Source organism: Anolis carolinensis, chromosome 5, assembly GCF_035594765.1.
Source record: "Anolis carolinensis isolate JA03-04 chromosome 5, rAnoCar3.1.pri, whole genome shotgun sequence".
Lineage (NCBI taxonomy): Eukaryota > Metazoa > Chordata > Lepidosauria > Squamata > Dactyloidae > Anolis > Anolis carolinensis.
The window spans coordinates 17,761,709-17,784,385 of record NC_085845.1 but is presented as its reverse complement, the minus strand read 5'-3'; the positions used below and the strand labels follow the sequence as shown (position 1 = coordinate 17,784,385).

At 38.4% G+C, this 22,677-nt stretch overlaps 1 protein-coding gene across 5 annotated transcripts in view; it reads right to left on the bottom strand.

Moving 5' to 3' along the window:
• The window catches only part of ptpn13 (protein tyrosine phosphatase non-receptor type 13), a 140,970-nt gene that overhangs the window by 54,628 nt on the left and 63,665 nt on the right, over positions 1-22,677 (bottom strand). For all 5 annotated transcript variants that reach the window (XM_016993784.2, XM_062981843.1, XM_062981845.1 and 2 more), the window contains exons 5-9: positions 20,697-20,882; positions 14,409-14,502; positions 7,831-8,391; positions 1,396-1,491; positions 430-526 (exon numbers count right to left, since the gene is read on the bottom strand). In XM_016993784.2, the coding sequence (XP_016849273.2) occupies positions 430-526; positions 1,396-1,491; positions 7,831-8,391; positions 14,409-14,502; positions 20,697-20,882 (1,034 nt within the window). The remainder of the gene's footprint in view (positions 1-429; positions 527-1,395; positions 1,492-7,830; positions 8,392-14,408; positions 14,503-20,696; positions 20,883-22,677) is intronic.

Below are 22,677 nucleotides of genomic sequence, written 5' to 3'. Positions count from 1 at the left end.
AGCTGCAGATGGGGCACCAGGGGGAAAAAGAAGGCAGATGCATATGATTTGGATCCAGTCCTAGTTTAGATCTAAAAGGGCTAGCTCAAAAAGACAGCAGTCTGAATGTTACCAAGCTTGATGTTTCCATTTAGCATCCCTTCCTTTCCCCCCTTTTCCTTCCCTCCTATCATCTCCTAAGACCAGAATCAGAGGTGGCTTTCCAATTTCTTAAATCACTTTATTTTAATATCTAAAATGGGCAAATGAGATTTAAAAGTCCCCTGCAAAGCAGGATCAGAATAAGGAACCAGGTAGTTCTCTGCAGCAGATCACATGAAAGTAGGTTCATTAGTCATTCATACTGGAACAAATTGTGCTTGCAGCTGAACTGTGCCTTACGAGTCTGTAAGATAGTTGCTACGTTGAAGGTTCCTCTTTTTCCGTTACCTTGATCTTTGTCCCTGAAGTCGACCTAAAGGAGAGGCATCATCTGCTGCTTGGAGACGACTGCTGGAGTCATCCCTCAGTGCTTCAAATCTCCTCCCTGGCATATGAAAAGAAACCCAAAATCATATTTTAGGATGTGTAAAGGACAATTTACTACATTATTTGTGTTTTCGCTGGATGTAGCAGCCTACATGCAAGTTACCTTCTAGCCCACCTTTGGAGTAATAGTACACAAACTGATAAATCCACAAGGACATGACGAGAGATATGGAATGCAAAACAAAAATGTCAGGCTTGTCTTGATTTTTGTCCAGACAAGTTGTCTCAAAATGGCAAAACAGCCTATTGAAGTTTCTCCAGTTTATGCATTTCTACCATCATACTTTCTTCAATTTATGAAAAGTCTCTCATACTGAATTAGTGACTTTTTCAGCTTTATGATCAGACACACATATCTGGCAGACAAAAAGACAAGTTGACTGAACTAAAAGACACAAATATCCCATTTGACACTATTTCTTTTTAAAAGTCCATGAAGCAAGGCAATGTTTACCTAGGGTTTGTGTCTACCAAAATGAACAAGCATGTCACAGCATGGACAAAATTCCTTCATTTTCAATATCATTAGTTGTAATAATGCAGAATTGTATCTGCTGAGGGCACAGCTAATCAAGTAAAGACCAGAACTGTAGAAAATTCAGCCACAGTACATACAATGCCCTGCTTTAAAAAGACCAGTCTTCAAGCTGTCTGTCAATTTATGGTGACTCCATGAATAGCATATGATTTTCTTAAGCAAGGAATACTCAGAAGTGGTTTTGCCAGTCCCTTTCTCTGAAATATAACCTGCAGCATTCATTTGTGGTCTCCCATCAGAATAACAACCAGGGTTGCCCATGCTTAGCACCCAAGACCAGAAAGGATCTGGTGTCTTTAGGATATTCAGGCCTCCTTCTGAAATCTTACCTTGCCGGAAATCAGCCTCAGAAGACATAAAAGATGGACTTTCACTGTCTGTACTGTACATGTCACTGTGGTAAGATTTATATCTGCGAACATGCTCTGAAAGTTTTAAGAAAGCAATGTAAATACTCAATATAGATTTAATATTGTTCCAGTGCACACACTTTTGAATACTTCGTTCTATTATCCCACTAGCCATTTCGCCTAAAGAAAACAAATAAGAGTGCACCAATAATTTTGCAAGTCAGGCTTCTTTTCACTTTATTTAATAAAGGAAAAGGTCACCACACAGCTATCAAAGTAGTAATCTGGCACTTGAAATTAACATGCTACAGCCAATGATACTATCTATAATACATTTTCCCTGAAACAAAATAAACAACATACAATTGATAGAGCTAAACATGGAGAACTTTGTGTAATGTTCCGTCATAGTTTATCACTGCTTTTGTGAATAATTTTGGGTAGTGGATTACTTTTGTGTTTTAAAGCAATTTTTTAAAAAGCAGTATTAAGGTAACAGGAAAAAAAATAATGCTTTAGCTATTACATTTACCAATGTTTCGATCTCTGGATTCGCAATAGCAAATTGGGATGTTTTCCACTAGTTTTATAGAACGGAGGCCAGTATTCCAATCTGTTTCTGCAGAATTCTGGGAAATGTAGTTTAAGGAAGTCGAGGACTTCTCTATCTAAGAATTCCAAAGGCTCTGCATTGAACTCCATTTACCAGAATTCTGTATTAGCAACTGGGATGATTGGCAGATGATCGTCTCCATTCTATAACAGTAGTGGGAACATGTCCCAAACCCTAAGATGTTTTATCTTCCATAATCCCTTAGCATCACCTTTAACCGAGACTTGGTGTCACATCTGATCATTCCTAATCATGGATAAGGATGCCTTTAAACATTAGGTCAGATCTAAAACAATGATTTAGAGAGCAACAATGAGATGGAAACATACTATCTTTCAAATGGATCTTGATCCCAATGTTATGGTAATTATTAACCTGAAGGGGTAACCATTCTAATTAATATTGATTTATTGACTGAAGTAGATATCAATCAATTGGTTAAAAACAAACTTCTGGTTTTGGCAGTTTGGTTTTTTGTCATTTATCTTTGTGGCATATATATGATTGGGAAAATGTCACATGTGAACAAGAGATGAGCTGTGACCCATCTCCATTTATGCTTTTAAAAAAGTACCAAAATGACTGGAAGTTCGCCACTGCTTTTGATGTTAAAGTGCAGGATGATCCTGGAAAATGTTTAATATCTGGACAAAAAGGAAAAAAAATACTGGTGACTTGTGTCTCCTGGAAACTTATAAGAGAGGCAATTCACATCAGAAAAAAGTGGTCTAGAGGATGGAGTGGTTTTGGTCAAGGTGGCAAAAACATTGTCCTATTCTTGATGTAAACTCAGGTGGGCAACTGTGGGACTCAGGAGCTTGCATTAATACCTAGAATATCTTGGAGGTCTCTACTTATCCTCAACAATCCAATTATTTTGTTCACAAATGCCTCCTAAACATCCTTCAAGTGATGTGGGCCATTTTGGGGGCATAGACGCTTGGCAAGTTTTAGCTACAAAAAGTCAACATAATTTACTTTTTAGAAAAAGCCTCTCCCTACCCCAGGAAGGCCTAAAATGGATAATAAAAACTGAAAATTTATCACAAACGCTCTTCACACTCCCTTCAGGACATTTTGAGGGATATTTGACCCTCCAAGGATTACATGGAGTCTGTACTTTGTCCACGCCTGATGTAAATAAATAATGGGATAAAATTATCCCAACCTTTTTTTTTTAAGTTTTCAATTGACAATAATTTTTAAAATGATGTAAATTTAAACAACAGGATGGAAGAAATGGGGTAACTTGGAAAGGGAGAGTAAGAAGAAAGGAATTGGGTATAATGAACTGCACATATAATCTCATGAAGAAGGAAAATAATATACATGAACACAACTAAAAAGGCCAGGAAAACAACATATCATAAAGGAAGCTCATTAACAAACCCAGTGATTCCAGCCATGAAAGCCTTTGACAAGATATTAAAAACAGTAGAGTTGTTTTTTTGAGTAAACAAGTATATTAATTTTCATACTAACAACATTCGTAGAATCAACAAAGCTGGTGGAGTAGGGGGATCAATTGTTGAACAAACTGTAAAACCAACCATGAATGTATGAGGAGTTTGTTTTAGGTAAAATTTCTACCAGTTACCACTATTTTCTGATCATTTTCCAACAGACCCAAAATGAGAACTGCATTTTTGTCCTTTCCTTTGCAAGATGTCTGAAATTTAGTACTGGTTAACAGAAGCACATGCCTGGCCACACTTTGTGTTAGGAATTAAATCACAACTGATACATTTTTCAAAGCGGCATTTTAACTTCAAAATACCTGCTCACTGAATTTTGATATTCAGAATGAGTAAAAGTGTGGTATTTCAAATATTAAGACGTGTGTGTGTGTGTGGGTTTAAACTGACAAAGAAAAGCTTGGCAGAAAGCTGATACTATTTACAAGGTGACAATAGCATCCAGATGAAATTATTTTCGAGCTGCTGGCAAAAAAGAGAGATGGGGATAATTATAGGTTGTTAACACAGAGAGGTTTCATCCAGGTGTGAATGCATGCGTGCTGGCATGCAAAGGTGTGAAAGACTATAAAGATGTTTCTACAGACATTAAATACATCAACTCAACAGACTGCAGACATTTGCAATTGTAATGCTACAACCTCATCTAGGTATAGATTTTTGGCAACTGACTGGTTAATAAGGAAGGCTTTTGCTACCAGCTTGGTGATGTATTTTTTAATGATGTGTTTCTAAACTGCATTGTACTCTAAATCATGTTAAAAGACACTGGTAGTCCAAACTCTGTGGGAATGCATGTAAACTATGGTCAGTCATTATGTGCCACAGGAGATGGAATTTTGACCTGATCTAAGCAGAGCTGTTTTTGTATACAAATAAACCTAGAAATGAAATAAGAGATTAAACTTGTTGTATATCAACAGATAATAAATAACACAAATCATTATATCAATTGTTGCATTTTACACACTGAAGCTCACTGCTCTAGTTATTCTTTGATGTCACAACTAGTATTGGGTTCAGTAACACTTAGAACATTTCTACCCCCTTAAAGTGGACAGAGAGATTTAGCCTAAATGATAATGTTTTAGGGTCCTTTAAACCTGATAAATGGCTACTGAATTTGGGAAAGAATATATATATATATATAGACGGTTAGCCTGTCAGTACTGACAAAGACCAATCAATGTGGCTGGCAAATCAATTTCTGTGCTGGTCCGTGACAAATTTATGCTGCTTATGGCTAGTGATAAACAACAGGAAGGTACAGATTCACAGGAAAGCCAAGCCCCAGCTCCAAACTAAAAGCACATGATATGTGTTGAAGGCATGGACTGTAAGAACCATGAGGGTAGAAAACAGAAAGAGATTAAAAAGCAAGACAGAATTGGTTATCATATATACCAGATTCAAATTAGAGATTTAGAATTCCTAAAATATAAAATCACATAAATTACCACTCTTTAGATCAGTGTTTCTCAACCTGTGGGTCCCCAGATGTTTTGGCCTTCAACCTCCAGAAATCCTAATAGCTATAGGTAAACTGGCTGGAATTTCTGGAAGTTGTAGGCCAAAACACCTGGAGACTCACTGGTTGAGAACCACTGTTTTAGATGAAGGGAAAGTAGAAAACCAGACAAGGATTATGGGAAAGGTTTGTAGGAAAATTAGAATAACCAGGGTAGACATTATTGGAAATAAGGTAAAGGTAAAGGTTTCCCCTGACATTAAGTAAAGTCATGTCCATCTCTGTGGGTTGGTGCTCATCTCCATTTCTAAGCCAAAGAGCTGGCGTTGTCCGTAGACACCTCTAAGGTCATGTGGCCAGCATGACTGAATGGAGCACTGTTACCTTCCCGCCAGACCAGTACCTATTGATCTACTCACATTTACATGTTTTCGAACTGCTAGGTTGGCAGAAGTTGGAGCTCACCCCGCTCCCTGGATTCAAACCACCAACCTTTCAGTCAGCAAGTTCAGCAGCTCAGTGGTTTAACATGTTGTGCCACCAGGAGTAATTAAATAGTCCCATATTTGTTCATCATTGATAAAGATTCAGGGACTTTCATCCCCTTTCAAGAAAACTGCTGTCAAATATTTTAGGGTATATCCAACAGTGCCTTTGAATCAACAGAACACACTCACACTTGTGCAAAGAGAGTTTTCCATCAATCTCCTAACCTATTGTAGGATTCTCAGTCAGGGAATGGGAATGGGAGAACAAAGCCAAAAAACCTATGTCTAGGACTCAAGAGATGTCCATTCTAGGAACTTGCTAGGTCTTCCATGGTGACTATACCATAACTTCCAGGGAAGCATATCATGGAGGACTTAGTGCATTCTTACCATTTTCCCCTGGGCATGAGTAAGTGAAACCACGGATATGTGTTCCACAGTTACAAGTTACTGTATCAGCTTAATTTTTTTGTGGCACAATAATTTAGAAATAGTAAACTAGATCTGGTTTAAGAACATCAGCCAATCCAAGACTATACAAGAATCCCGAGTCCTAGACATATGAGAAACATGTCCTAAAAAATAGTATTTTCCATCAAGCTCATTCTTTCCCAAAGAACAGAAACAACTGTTCTCTGCCTCTTTCTTCAGTCAGCAAAATACAATATTTAATAACCCAAGTCAAAACACCACACTAACCACACTAGGACTCGATCCAACCACACTGGATTCAAACTTGTATTTAAAAGGAGAGAGACCGTGTAGGCACAAACATGCACTGTCTCCAGTGCCATACTTGTTCATGCATGAAAACCACATGTTGACTTCATGAAACGAGAGCTTCCTTCACCAAACTGAACGGAAAGTTGTAACATGGTGGGAGGAAACACTATTGCTCCAATTCATGCAAAAATAACCAGAACTTTAAAAAGTTACTTTTTGAACTTCTGTTACCAGCTACCGGCTATGGCACTTAGGGTCAAAGTATTTGTTATACTTCTACAAGTTTAATCATGTACCTTTTTATATGAAGAAAAGGAAATTATAAGTGGCGATCAGACATCACAAACAATACATGAAAGACAAAGGAGTCGCAACATTTTCTGGAGTCAACACTGAGCTTCAACACACTTGATTGTTAAACGCTTGATCTAACAAAATTAGGATTTAGCATCTCTCAGAAGATGAAAACCACTCTCATGAGACAGGGGAAACTGCCTCTTGCTCAAGCTCTGTGGACATCAAACTCTGAAATAAAATGATATTGAAAAAGGACATATGATGACTGATGCCAAGTGATTTTCACCAGGCTCCAATAAAGAGAGAAAACCATTGGCTTTAGAATTATTGTCAGGCCCAGAAGAATGTCAAAACTGGCAAAGCTAATTTCACTTAGGTCACTTAGTAGCTTCATTTAGTAGGTTTCCATGGCCCTGCCAGCATTTTAAAAAACAGAACTTATTACTTTGTAAGATTGTCTGCTAGAATGTATGGAGTTCAGATTATGGAACAGCTTTGAGTGAGACAGCTAATCACAATTTTAACTGTACAGAAAAATTATTTCAGGGTAACATATATATCTGTGTGATTTCGGCATTCCAAATATTTCTGTTGGTGGCCAGTTTTAACTGTTCCGGTCATCATCAGAACATACTAAACTTTTGGCTATCTTCTTCTGAATATGGAGATGCACTGGACCATAAGAGAGCTGAAAAATTAAGACCTTGACTCATCTTAAATATAGGTAGAGACTGTCTTCTTAGTTTCATAAACTGGATATGTACAATGGATGGAGTAGGCTGAGAAAGGGTACTTCTAAACCACCAGAGTTTACCTGTTCTTGCCAAAGTTATAAAATAAGCAGTACAGAGAGACTGTGGAACAGAAAGTTGTATCTTATCTTCCTTGCCAAGTCCCTTGTTATGCTGTTTCCAAACTCAAGCAAAGAGACGACACATAAAACCAGGAAGAAAACCATTACAGTAGAGTCTCACTAATCCAAGCCTCACTTATCCAAGCCTCTGGATAATCCAAGCAATTTTTGTAGTCAATGTTTTCAATATATCATGATACTTTGGTGCTAAATTCGTAAATACAGTAATTACAACATAACATTTCTGTGTATTGAACTACTTTTTCTGTCAAATTTGTTGTATAACATGAAGTTTTGGTGCTTAATTTGTAAAATCATAACCTAATTTGATGTTTAATAGGCTTTTCCTTAATCCCTCCTTATTATCCAAGATATTCGCTTATCCAAGCTTCTGCCGGCCCGTTTAGCTTGGATAAGTGAGACTCTACTGTATTTCTAAAATATGTGTAATATACAGTTGTCAGGTGGAACACAAATGGGTAAGAAAAGTCACTGACCTTCTGCATTCATGGCTTCCCTCAGCAACTGCAGCTTCCTCTGCCGCTCTTTGATCCTGTCGAAAGCATTTGACAAAGCTGCAGCCACAGAGGCCTCTGGTCCATGGCGCATCTGATCTAGCTTTTGAGGGCCAAATATATCAAGGGCTATGCTCCCATCTGAGTATCTGCCCTCCTTGTTTCTAGCAGTTGCTGAAGTCCGTACTGAAACCGTCCCTGCATGATGATAGTGCTTGCAGGAATCCCCAGGACAGTCTGTCTCTGTGACTTTGTTGGCTGTGGAGAGCAGATCTGAAGAGGAGGCCCAGACCTTCCGCTTGGGGCCAACATCAGCTTTCCTTTCCAAGTCATCAGCTCTACACCGGTATGAGCAGCAAGTATTTGTGTCATCTTCATGGCCGGAGTTGTAATTAGAAGAAATGCCCTGGTAGAATTCTTCTTCACATTGTGAACCTCTAACAGACAAGAATCCCATCGATTTACTAAGCCCTTTGTTGAGCATGGCCAGTTGAGAGACTGGGTCCTTGTGACCATCTCGGGCATCAGCCATTAAAGTTCTCCCTGGAATGATAAAAACCCTTCTTGGGTATGTGTAGCTTACAGACAGCAAACTTTTTCTCCCCATGCCCCACAGTGCAAATTACAGAAAAACAAATGTTTCTCTTGTGATTTTCCAGATGTTGGAGTAGAAAGCATGACCAGAAAGCAAGTTTAGCATTTGTCTTTATGGTGTCTTTGAATAGACAACATTGTTGATGTTGTGTGATGAGCTTTCAGAAGAACTCTGACTTCCAGCAACAACGTGTTTTCTCAACATCATTAATTTAGGGGAGTTTCCCACTGTCTTCCTCTGAGAGAATGTGGCTTTTTCCACAGTCACCCGATGGATTTACATGCATGAGCATGAATTCAAATCCTCTTGCAGCTCAAGTGCTACTTTCAAACCACTACAACACACAAGCTTAAAGCCTCTTTACTTCCTTTCAAAAATGGGTTTCTAGACATCCCAGTAAGGCAGGAGTGGGGAACACGTGGTGAGACTGCAGCTCTAACCAGTTTAGCCAATAATCAAGGGAAATGCAATCTAACAACAGCTAAAAAGCCAAATGCTCCACAGCAGAATGCAGAGAAATATAAACCCTTCAAAGACATGAACCATAAGGTGATACTAAGTCAATCCATTCCTCCGTCACTGACACTGGGGAGGAACAATTCCCAAGTGCAAAGGATTCCACAGGAAACTATGATGGCTGCTGGTTTCTGATCAGTAGGGTAGAGAATATATTTTGGGTTTCAGTCTGAATTTTAAAGGAGTGATCCAAGAAGCCTAACCTATTTTGAGGCTAGGATTCAGCACCTTGGATAGATCCTTATGTATTTAGATAGGAGTACTAAACAGATTAGAGAAACCAGCATGGTTTGAGTGTTGGACTATGATTCTGGAGATCAGGATTTGATTTCCCACTCCACTATGGAAACCCATTAGGTGATCTTGAGTGAGTCATATTGTCAGGGCCCAAAAATTTACAGTTGCCATATGTCAGAAATAATCTGAGGGCACACAACAGCAGAGCAAATTCCAGTGCCTTGGAGTCCATTAGCTAACACTGAGAGGAATTCCTGCAGAAAATAAAATTTCTTCCTGTTATAACAACAGCCATTTTGTGAGGCTGTACAGATAATGTAAGCTGTCAATTTTTATAAAAAGAAAAGAAAAAAGGAATTACAGTGCTTCTCATTAACTTGAGCACTCAACACAATATCTCTATTACCTCATATTTATTCTCTACTGGGAAATATAAGCAAAGGTTTTTGAAAAACTCTAACTTTCAGTTAAATTTGCTGCTCAAATATATGCAAGAATGAATTCAGTTACAGACAATAATCCATAATTCACATTTGTTGTCATGTCTTAGCTTTTCCTCTCCTGGAATTAAAAAAAAAAATAGCAACATCTCCATGAAATCATGCCCAGGCTCTTTACAAAGTGACCAAACAGACTTGTCTATAGTGAATGTTTTTATAATTTAATCAAGTAATACTAGAAGCATCCAGCATTTTTGAACTTCATTCTGACACAGCCTCCTAGTTACTGCCATTGGCTCACAGAGATGGAAATTTCAATGGAAAGCTGAGCATGAGAGAAAACTATACCTCATTTATTTCCCCATGGAAACAAAAAAGCAAGGGTCAGAGGGTGCATTAGAAGGACGGACCTTCATGCAGCCCAAGAGATAAATATAGCCTTTATCCACAAGCTGTCAAATATCAAGAACATCAACAGCATGCACAGTTATATAACACCTAATCAATTGTCATCACTGAGATCATTGCATTGTTAATGACAAAAGACAGCCCCAAAGCTACCAATTTCATCAGAGTAGTCACAAGGAAGTAAATGGATTTACACTCTAGTATGTTTTACTCCTTGTTTGGATAGTCCCAGTGTTTTTGTTCCTTTGACTCATGCAGTTGTCGCAATTTGTTTCCTCCTATGTTTAAATATGATACCCACTCTGCTTGTGATAGCACAAGGGGTCTGTGATTTTACAATCAACTTGAATGATCTTTTTCAAATTGCTTCTAAATATAATTGAATGCATGTTTACTCCCTTCTTCCTGAATATCCTACTGCTAAATCACTTTTGTACTTTTGAATCTGGCTTCTCCCAATCCTTTTCATTACACCGCAACACTTCTCTGCAATCTGTTAATGATCTTCTCTCAAGGAAAAAAAGGTATTCTGTTTTTAGAACAGCTGCTTTTAATACCTGCCAGCCCATCTCTTCCCGTTTCTACTTTTTTGGCCTGAATTTTTGGAGTTTGGTTCTTGATTTGTTCACAGAGAGTCTTTCCAGATGTTAAATTTATCAAGCAGCTATACTCCAGATGCTGCTCAACAACCAGACACCTTCCTCACCATCACTGCCTGCCACCCAGGACATCGTATTTTAATAACGTTATCCCAGCTAGTGGGACAATACAATAGCTCTATCTTCTCAGTCCTTCTTTTTTCCTACAGTAAAACAAATCAAAAAATTCTCTTCCTTGTGAATGTCTCTACAGACACGATATTTCTATCTTTTTCTTCTTACCAATTTCCTATATTTTTGTCAGAGGTTGAGAAAATTACTTTTTAAGATACACCTCCCAGATGGCCCCAGCCAATCTTTTTTTAAATTCAAAATACAACTTTCCTGAGCTCTGCATTGTATACCTAATCACAAAATACATGATCCCGAGTTAAATAACTTTAGGAGTCCCTTGAGTTTTGTGGTATAGCATACAGAAAACGTAAATGTATTACATTCGCCCTCTGCATTCCCCACTCATCATACCCTTCTGTTACTCAAGTAAAGTTTAGTCATGTTTTCAGAATTACAGCAGCTTCATAACTTTAGTTTGCCAATCAACCATAGTCTGTTTCTGGGCATCCTCTCTAGGATGGTAACTGAGAGCACTGTTTTACAGTGGATTTAGTCCTTTTTTGCTGGAATGCACTTAGGAAGTGGTTCTAGGGGACTCCTGTTTGACAAGCTGGCCTACAATGTCCTTTGGGGTTCAGTTCTGTACCCCATAATGTTTGACATCCATGTGAAACCACTAAGCAGTTGTCCAGCAATTTGGGGTTCAGTGCTACCAATGCGCTGATACCCAACTCTATTGATCATTTCCATCTAACTCCCAGGAATCCTTTTGAGGAGCAACCCAGTGTCTGCTGCCATTAATGTAATGGCTGAAGGGAAAGAAATTTAAGCTGGATCCAGACAAGAGAAAGGTGTTTCTAATCACTTGGAAGGAAAATCAAGGAATAGAAATTCAAGGTGTGCTGGACGAGGTTACACTCCCTTTGAAATCTTGAATTCACTTTGGTCATACTCTTGGATTCAGTCCTAAACTTGTATGCCCTGGTTTTGGCCGTGGCCAGGATGCATTTGCACAACTTAAACTGATAGATCGATTGTGTTCCTTCTTTAAGATGTCAGATCTGGCCTCAGTGACACAGTTATTTTATAAAGGTGATGCAGCATTTTTGAGGTATGTTTGAAGCTTAATGCTTTGCGCATACGAAATTTGAAGACTGACATTTTCTCCCCAGCAAAGAAGTGAAAGAAAGTAGTAAGGAAGTAATAAGCAACATAACTGATTGCAATAATCAGCTAAACAACATCACAAGCAACTGAAACAGAAGTATGAAAGTGGGGCATGAGGGATGGGAAGATGGAGTGGAGATGAAGAGTAGAAGTTGGGAAACAAGCAACAGTGGTAGACGGAGGTCTGTGGCACAGGCTGGTAAGCAGCTGCTGCAATAAATCACTCTGACCATGAGGTCATGAGTTCGAGGCCAGCCCGTGGCGGGATGAGCACCCGTCAATTAAAAATAAAATATGGTCCCTGCTCGTTGCTGACCTAGCAACCCAAAAGATAGTTGCATCTATCAAGTAGGAAATAAGGTACCACTTATAAAAAGTGGGGAGGCAAGTTTAAACTAATTTACAACGTTGGAATGAGAAAGTGAGGAAGTGCCGTCAGAGTGGATGATGAAGCAGCTGCTCCCCCCTGTGGCCAGAATAGAACATCCCCTCAGGAGAAGGTTAAATTGCCTCTGCGTCTGTCTGTCTGTCTGTCTGTCTCTGTCTCGGTTCAATGTGTTTATGGGCATTGAATGTTTGCCCTATATGTACATAATGTGATCTGCCCTGAGTCCCCTTCGGGGTGAGAAGGGCGGAATATAAATACTGTAAATAAATAAATACTGTAAATAAAAACCTCACAACTTTTGTGCCATTTTTCATTCCATCCATTCTCTATAATAAATTGCACGTTTCATTTTTCTCCAAAGGAAATTATCACCAGATTTCAGGATTTTGTTCTGAAACAATTCATTTAAAGAATCCCCTCATAATATTTTTGGCTATACATTATGAAATAGAAATTACATTATGAAGTAGGATGTATGTTATTACAATAACTGTAACAATAGTGTCACTTTAATAGTGACAGCCTACTATAATTTCAGTAATTGAAACACAAGTGTAGCATTGAGGTTAATGCACTATAAATGATTATAAAATATCCTAGCATGTTTCACTCTGGAAGAAAAAAGGGACATATTGAACTTATCAATGTTATGTTCAATTCACAAATATTAGGTTTAATTTGATGTTAGTTTTTTTAATGCTGTTTTCATATGTGAGGTCTTGTTGGGATATTATGCCAATATCTCTCTGTTTTATGAAGGCATTGAATGTATGCTGTTGTTCATTGGAATCCACCCTGAATCCTCCTTGTTCTTATCACCATTAGAAAGAAGAAAACTATTCCAGGTTTACACATTTATTTGAAAGCTGTATCTCTTTGACAACTTTATGGAAAATACTCAATCTGCCAAAGGTATGTGTGCATATGTTTTTGAGAGAGAATGAAAGAAATTATATATGCATGTCAGAGAGAAAATATATTCTCTCATATATATATATATATATATATATATATATATATATATATATATGAATGAATGTGGTATGGCCTGGAGCATTTTTCTTCTTCCTGCACTAAGAATGTAGGATGGAGCATGTAAAAACCTGTTATTACTATGTAGGTCAAATTAGATAAAATATTGCATGATATTAACCACATATAAGAAATTTAGATGTATGTTCTTTATAGCATAGAAGTAAGTACCATGTCACTAGGAAGGACAGGGTTTTCTCCCACTGTATTTCCACCCAAGGCTATTGTTGCAGATCAAGAATAGGTCTCTTCAGCCATCTATGGATCCATCCCCAAGACAACAGAAACGGAGGACCATCATTTTATTTATTACATCATTTCTACCCCGCTCTTCTCACCCATCAGGGGACTCTCGAACTATGAGGGATCGCCTAAGTAAAGTAAGTATTGTTAGCCCCAAGAAAGAAGGTTTCACAGGGGTCAATAGTTGCTTCTCATCTGAAGCTAACAACAGTTGTTTGGGGATATTTTAAAGAGATCACAGAACTAGGAAAAGGAATGACTTTTCCATCTTGGTTCACCAAAGTGCTGGCTGGTGGCTTCTCAGTGAGCAGTACATGTTTTACACGAAACTTGAATTAAGCTATTCAAGGTGCTGAACTGCTTCCCCAAATAGCTTCATCACCCTGGACCTTCTTCAAAGTTTAGACTAGAACCATCATCGGTTTTGATGCCACATCAACAGCTACTATGACTACAATCCCAGTTCTGTTGAGACCCACCTCAGAAGGAATCTTCATATTAGTTTGGAAACTAGTGAATCCAAACAGTTACCACCAGGTTAAGTTTAGCCTCAAGATGCCTCTCTTTAAAAAGCCTTGCATTGAACTAGTCACACAATTATTTCTCCAACTACGTTTTTGTTATACAGTCATCCAGTCATTTACTAGCAGTATCTGGCTACAAGGAGACCAATCTACTTTCTGCGGCAAAACCTGTCAGGCTGGTCATAACCACCAGGAATAACACTTACCTCCTTCATATTACTTATCTGGAAGGCAAAAGATTAAAAAGAAGTCTAGGTTTCCATAATACAGACACTCCCTTCATTGCTTAACATTTACCTGTGGGAAGCCCTTTCCCTCTCAGCCTCTCCCGAATGGCCTGGCTCCTGTCAGTCTGAAGGCTTCTATCCCCGATGCAGGAAAGTTGATCTACCTGTTACAAAAGTAGATCATGCAGATCTTGAAACAAAAATCATGTTGGCAGGTAGACTGGAAGCTACATTAAAAGTTGGGTTAGTCAGGAGAGAAACACACATGGTTACTTCCCGTTCTCTGAGCTTGGAAGTTACTTCTTTGGATTATAACTTTGAAAATTTGTCAACCACAATAGCCAATGGCTATGGTGGATGCGGGATTTTCAGGGTTGCAGTGCTTTGAGCACTGAAATGTTATCTAGAATCCCTGTACATATGTAGAACACATCTTTGCAGGTAGGATTTTAGATAGTGGGTTCAGAGAGAAAATCAGTGCCATTTTTATGTGTGGCGATGTGGGGTATGTAGTAGTTTGAGAGTTGGACTCTGATTCTGGAAACTAGGGCTTGATTAAGGAAACTCAATGGGGGTACTTGGAAAACTCATATTTTCTCAACCTAATACAAAGACAATGGAAAACCTCTTCTGAACAAATCTTGCACAGAAAACCATGTGGTAGGTTGGCTTTAGGATTGCCATAGGTCAGAAATAATTTGAAGGCACACAATAGCAACATCAACAATAATGTCCCAGGTTGGGGATAGAGGAAAATTTCCAAGTTCTGTCATTTGCAGGACTCAGTCCATTATCATTGCATGTCTGCCTCTGAGCTATCATATTTCTCACATCAACATATAATTGTTTCAATTGACTTAACAGTTGCTATATAGTTATGCCACACAGCTACTGCAATACTGATTTCTTTGGTGAGTATTTAGCTTGACTCACAATCTTTGCCAAGGGTGATGAAAATAAATGCACAGCCCTTCTTAATCAATACACGCTTAAATGAATATAAACAAAGCAATTAGCGGTTGTTTTCTGTAGCAAGGAGGCATCTAAATGACTGTTTGAGCCACTCTCTCACAAACTTCAATTGTAATACCACAATTACTGACACCCTAAACAGAAATGTTTACCTGAACAATTTCAGGGACTTTAGAATCAACAACAAAACCCAGAAATATTTTTGTACATATTAAAGGGATACTATGGTCACAACATGGTTGATGTCTCATGGTGATAATATGCATACTAACTGTGCTTACCTTTCACTATACCTTCATACACACACATACACATACACATATGCACACGCACACACTATGTGTTGTTAATTCCAGAAGTCACAGTCAACATGGACACTGGTAAGAGCTTAAGGTAACTGTAACCCAATGTTCTTTAAATTCACTTTTTCTCTAGACAAGTCAAACCCCATAATCTAATTTATCCTAACTCCAACTCTCATTAAAGAAGACATTAGTAACACAATAAAAATTCCTCAAATCAACTGAACAGCCTCATCTGGATCATTATAATGCTTGAGAAAAACCAATCTGTCAAGTATTTTTTAATTAAATATGCAGATATAGACATTTTGATTTAACATATGTGTGGCTTTGTTGGTTTTGGAAAAAGCTATTCTATAAATTATAAACATTTATTGCTTCTCAGACTTTTGGCTGAGTTCAGGTGTAGCATACCATAAAAATGCAAACCCTGGTTTCCACCAGATGTTACAGTTAAAAGAATGAGCTGGAAGTTATGAAGTGCCTGGATTAAGTCTCACTTAAATCATAAAGCAAGTGGATTGCCTTAGATAAGACACTGACTGCATAAACCCAGGGATCTTTTTTTATCTTCTAAACCAGGGAATTCTGCTTGCATATTGACCACATGGGCCTTTTTTTCAGCCTTCAACAACACACCACCATAAACTTTATTATGAAGAAAATCAGGGAATTGCTCACCCTACATAGCTGAACTCCAATAGCCCCTCAGTGTAACATTATTATCTGCAGGCAGCCATACGGCATAATGATGGTAATCATCGTCATCATCATAACAATAATAACAACAATAACCCGCCTCTACCCAAGGCTTGAGATAGAGTACAACATGTAATTATGGATGAATAGACTCAGTGATGCTAATAGGGTGAGCTCTTAAGAGGAAACTCATTCCTAAACGACCATCAAAATTCTGCAGCAGGACAAGAGTGAAAGACCTCATGTTTCAGTGGCAGGGGATGGACATCTAATGTAAGATATCTATGTGATACCATAGACTTTTTGTAGAATATTTTTATATTAATGTAGTTTGATTTTACTTGTATTGAATAATGGAGATAACCAAGTAAGGAGCTGAGTGAATGAATGCTGAGATTGACTGGTGACTAGTTGAGTGTTTGGAGTGATGTTGACTGACAATCTGGCAGTTGAGGGATTGACATGGAATGTGAGGCAGATGAGTGACAATGAGGATTAAACCAATAAGGTTTACAAATTAATGAGTCGGGCTTAAGGGTCTGAGTTAGTAATTTTAAAAGAGAGTATGAGTGTGGTTAAAATATTTAGTGTATTAAATTATTAATCTTTTGTTTATTTATTATTTATTTACTGTATTTATATTCCGCCCTTCTCACCCCGAAGGGGACTCTGGGTGGATCACATTACACATACAAGGCAAACATTCAATGCCTTTAACATAGAACAAAGACAAGACAAACATAGGCTCTGAGCTGGCCTCGAACTCATGACCTCTTGGTCAGAGTGATTTGTTGCAGCTGGCTGGCTGCTCACCAGCCTGCACCACAGCCCGGGCTGTTGATAAAGCATCACTTTTCTGTATCATGTGATTTTGGCTGCAGGAACACTATGCACAGTAAAAACCCTTTATCCATAGGAAAATATATTCCTGGTCATGATGTGAAATTGTGGATATGCCTGAATGCTGATAAATTACCTCACTTCCAGTCCCTGCATGCCATAAGATTTGTGTTGGAGGACCTAGAGATTACTAGAAAGGAATTCCCCCTAGGAATTTGTGAGGTCCTCCAATACAATTCAATAGTAACTTTCAGGGGATGTACACCACATCTTCTGGGACCTAGCAAATTCTCAGAGAAAACGTTTGTTCCTGAGTGCCAGTGAAACCACAGATATAGCTTCACAGAGATGGGACTATCATACAAAACACCCATATATATAAGATTGGGTTCAGACATGATGTCTGTGGTGGAAGCAAGGAGAATCGGTGTCCAGTGGGAATAGAAGTTGTAGAATGCTCTGCAAGAGGGCCTTGATGACTTTTAGTAGTTTTTCACGTAGTGGCCATAGCAAGAGGGCAGGAGGTCTTTATACTGGAAGTGGTGGTAGTGAGGGGAAGATAAAGGAAAGCCCTCATTCTTGGTGATAGAGTTTTGTGGTAGCAGTGACATTGCATCTGTTGAGAAAAGTGATGGAATAAGGGTAAAGATCCTTACAATTCCATGCTTAATCCTGACATTTATAGGAGTCTGGAGGAAAGCCCCTTCATGGAAACACTAGGGAGACACAGCCAACCAGTGCAAAAAACTGTGAACTTGGCGGACCAATAATTTGACTAGATAGAAGGTCTAGAATATCCAAGTTGTAAGGCCAAGCAGGTAAAGCTCTTAACCAAGAGGAAATGAGCAAAGTCTTCAATATGTGACATTATTTGGTCAACAGAAGTTCAGGCATGCTCTCCTGAAGCCATGGAAGCTAAGTACTGAGGTGACTCACTCTTCTGTCAACACTCTTCATGACATGTAAAGGTATTTTCCTGCTACCAAGATCTGTGGCCCTGATTGCTCTTGGGAGTCTGTCAATCTCTCATTCAAACAAACAGAAGAGTAAGGAGTGCAATTACTTGATTATATCATGGTAGCATGTCTCCAGTGTAAATTAAAAGCAAGATGCTGCAGGTCAAATTTCACCCCAGCTTTTTTCTGTGCGTTTTTCAATATAAATCTAACGGCAACATAAGGAGAAGGCTATGAGATCCAATGAATTATTTAAATAGACCTGTTGGAAAGAATTTACAGGAAAAGAAGAATGTGCGCCAATGAAGTTCAGCATCATTAAACTGTCAGAAAGATCTATATCATAAACTTGCCAAAGTGTGCACAACCATAAAGTTCAGGCTCTTGACCAGGGTCACCTAGATTTTGTTCAGAGATTAAACTGAACTGAAAACACACATAGGGAAAAACAGGCATAAAAATGATCACTTGTCACTATAACCAGAGTCATGAAAGTTACTTTAAAAATAAATTTCCTGTTGCTCATTAGAATGTTTACCAAACAATTCATTGTTGTTACTCATTATCGTGCTGAAAATAACGTAATACTGTTTGTTACTTTTACTATCATGTCAACATTTTTGCAAAACCTCTGTCACAAGTGCCTCTACGTTTACCTAAAACACCCCATTAAAGCAATCATTAAAAGTACCTAAAAAGTATTATTAATTATACCAAAGAAGTTGTTGTTGTATGCCTTCAAGATATTTCCAACTCAAGACAATGCTAAGACAAACCCATCACAGAGTATTTTTTAGAAAGCTTTGTTAAGATGGAATTTGTCATAGCGTTTCCCTGAAGCTGAGATAGTATTGCTTGCTCAAGGTTACTAGCAGATTTCCATGGTCAAACAGGGATTAAAATTCTGGTCTTTCAGAGTCATTAGCTTCACATACAAACTACTACACCATGCTGGCTTTTCCAAAGGAGTGTGCCCTTTTACATTATTTTTTAAATGCAATTTTGCACACCATTGAACTTTATAACAGGAGGTAACTTGTTACTTGCAACTGGTGACTTCCAAACTGAGTTCTCAAGTCAATGCAAAAGGTTATATAACCATAGCTTCTGTGAATTAATAAGAGGAGTTAAAAATTCTAAGTATGGTCACACAAAGCAATCATGGCAAGTTCTAAGCAGAGTGAAGGCATGAGAAGCCAATTATAACCTCTATAAAACCTCTAAGCATCTGGCTCTTCAATGACGAATCTTTCATTGGGGCTAGATTTTCAAGTAACTAAACAAACTATAATATTAAACAAAAGGGAGAGGCAGACAGTAAAAAAAAAAAGGAAAATAGCATATACAGGGTAAACATCTGTAGTTTTTATAAAAGATCTACTGGATTGCTTCCAAATCGGTGTGTCCATTTTTTCATGTCAGGAGCAACTTGAGAAACTGCAAGTCACTTCTGGTGTGAGAAAATTGGCCATCTGCAAGGACGTTGCCCAGGAGACGCCTGGATGTTTGAAGTTTTATCATCCTGTGGGAGGCTTCTCTCATGTCCCCGCACAGGGAGCTGGAACTGACAGAAGGAGCTCATCACTGCTCTCCTCGAATTCGAACCGGAAGCCTTCGGGTCAGCAACCCAACCTTCAGGTCAGCAGTCCACCAGGGGCTCCTGTATGTCCATAAATGTCATTGGACCATAACTCCCTAAATATCCCATCCCTAGGGATGCTGGCTGAATTTTCTGGGAGTTGAAGTGCAAAAGCATTTGTGGAACCATTAAACTACCTGATTGCCACAGAGTCATCTTGGGGGACTGGAAAGTTCTAGAGATGTATCCAAGGTGACTCAATGGTAACCTGTAGGGCAGTGGTTCTCAATCTGTGGATCTGCAGATGTTTTGGCCTTCAACTCCCAGAAATCCTAACAGCTGGGAAACAGGCTGGGATTTCTGGGAGTTGTAGGCCAAAACACCTGGGGACCCTCAGTTTGAGACCCACTGCTCTAGGGGAAGAATGCCATAGAATTGCCTGGAAGATTCCCTTGGAGCAGGTAAGCAAAATTGTGGATAAGAGTTCCTCAATTGGGGTAGGGGTGGGTCTCTCAAATATACAGCCTTACTGGATCAGAGCACAGGTCTGTCTATATATTGTTGTTATTATTTATACTCCACTTTTTCTCTGCCAACTCAAAGTGGCTAACATTAAAAACCATAACAATACCTATTTCTATTTTTTCCAAACAGTTGGACCAAGAGAGACAACGTGAACAAGGTTTGAAAGCAAAAGACCTCCAACACTCCATGCTCCCCACAGAGATTGCAAATACATAAAAATTGATTCATCACTCCAAATTTGTCAAATATTTAACAACTTTAGAATCAGTTATTTCAATCAATAACATCCTTTTTGGAATTTCTTATTACTTTAATTCCTTATTAAAGGAATTAATTATAACAAAAGCATTTTGTTATAATATGAGCTATGCTATTTAAAAATTAACAAATTAATTTTCTCAGGAAGCCAAAAGAAAGAGCTAAGATTTCTTCTCAGCAGTCTTGCCAGCTTTCAATGATTACCCAACTTGCTTGTAAATACTTACCCCAGAGACATTCCCCAGAACGAGTTTCACCAACTGTTTCACATACGAGAAGGAGGGTGCACAGTTACTGTTTCGTACATGAGCGCTGCAGGCATCCAGAACCGTCCGCACGGACACACGAGCATAAACAATGTCTTCACACATTCCAAGCAGTATGCTGTTTAAATGATCCCCAAGTCTGATGGGCTAATTTTAAATACAAGTGCAAAAAGGTAATGTTAAAGCTTGTGTATGTGCCTCTATCCCACAATAAATACTCGAGTCTAATGCGTCACTGAATATAATGCATACCTCAATTTTCAAAACCCTGAAACAAAAAAAAGGATTTGCTGCTGATTGTGATGCACAGCAGCAAAAAAAAAAAAAGTAATGTGACAATTACTGTTGCTTCCTGCTTATAATTCCTTCATTAAAAGCAAAAGGATTAGAGCACCAAAGCTTCCAGCGATGGTACATCTATGCTGCAGAATGAATCCACTTTAACTGTCTTGGTTCAATGCTACAGAATCATGGTGGCTTTACTTTTACAAGGTATTGAGCCTTCTTTGCCAAAGAATATGCATGCCTCACCAAACTATAAGTCCCAGGATTGCATAGCATTGAGCCATGACAATTAAATCAGAGATTACATCCCTTAAATAGGAATTTCAGCTGCAGCTCCTGAAGCACCTTCTCCTTTTGTTTTGGCTTAGCACTAAATGTACTATATTATGCGAATCTAAAGCGCACCTTAATTTTGGCAGGGTGGTTTAGCCAAAAAAGGTGAGTATTAGATTCAGGTAAATACAGTAGGCACATAATTAAGAAGAAATGAATACCTCATCAGAGCAGAACAGTAGGCTGTTAGGAATTGTGGGAGTTGGAAGTCCAAAACACCTGAAGGGCCAAAGTTTGCCCATGCCTGGTTTAACCAATGAAGAATTCCTTCAAGAGAATAGCTGTCTCCACTCTATTAGATTAAGAGATTTTTTTGCAATTCGAAACACAATCACCATGGAATAGGCCCTACCAAAATATTGCTACTAACTTATAAGTAAGTGTAGACAAAGTATTTTGGTTCTGGATCACATAATCTAATCCTCCTTTTGGACTGCATCTTCCAGAATCTCTGGGAACTGCTAGCATTGAAAAGGTGTCCTTTACTTACAATGTAACACTAGATAAATGCTATGAGGGACAGGAATTGTGCAGCCCTTGTTATGTGGGAATGCAACAGTAATTGACCTTCATCATTGATTTATTCTGATCAGGCCTCTTGAGACTTTCAGTGCAGCAACATGTGAAGGGCAACATGGTTCCCATCCTTAATCTAGGGGTATTCATAACATGTATTTACTGCTTTCCCAGTTGAAGAATGCTCAAGGTGGCACACTAAAATGATTTCGAATGAACCATAAAAATAGAGACATTAAAATGATTTGGTGGCACATTAAAAGCTTAAGAAATGTGTTGTAGCAAAAATTTTTGCAGGGACACATGAAAAATCCATTAAAAATATTATGAGCAAAAATAGAAAATAAAACATATTAGCAGAATTGCAGAACCACATTTTGAAAAACTGTGGTTAATGGACACCAACAGAAACAACTTGTATTTTAAGCACTGCTAATATTCATAATACAAAGACATATGGAGACTAATCATAGAAGTATCATTTGCATGTATTGGTTTCTTTTTTTGCAAGAAAAATATATACATTTATCAAACTAGTGGGATAATTATTTTAAAAGGGGAAGTATTTAAAAAGAGATGGAGTAACTACAGGGAGATCTGGATGGAGAATAAACAGCCAATTGGCAAGATGTGGCATGGACTGTCACTTCTAGCCCCATCCAGGGTTGTTTTTAGAATCAATTTTTATTTTAAAATAAATTTTGCCCTCAAATGCTTTCTAGGGGCCCTAGTGACAATTTTGTCACTTTTATGGCATTTGCAGCCATTCTAGGGCCAAGAGTGGCCCTTTTCTAAAAGAGAAAGTGAA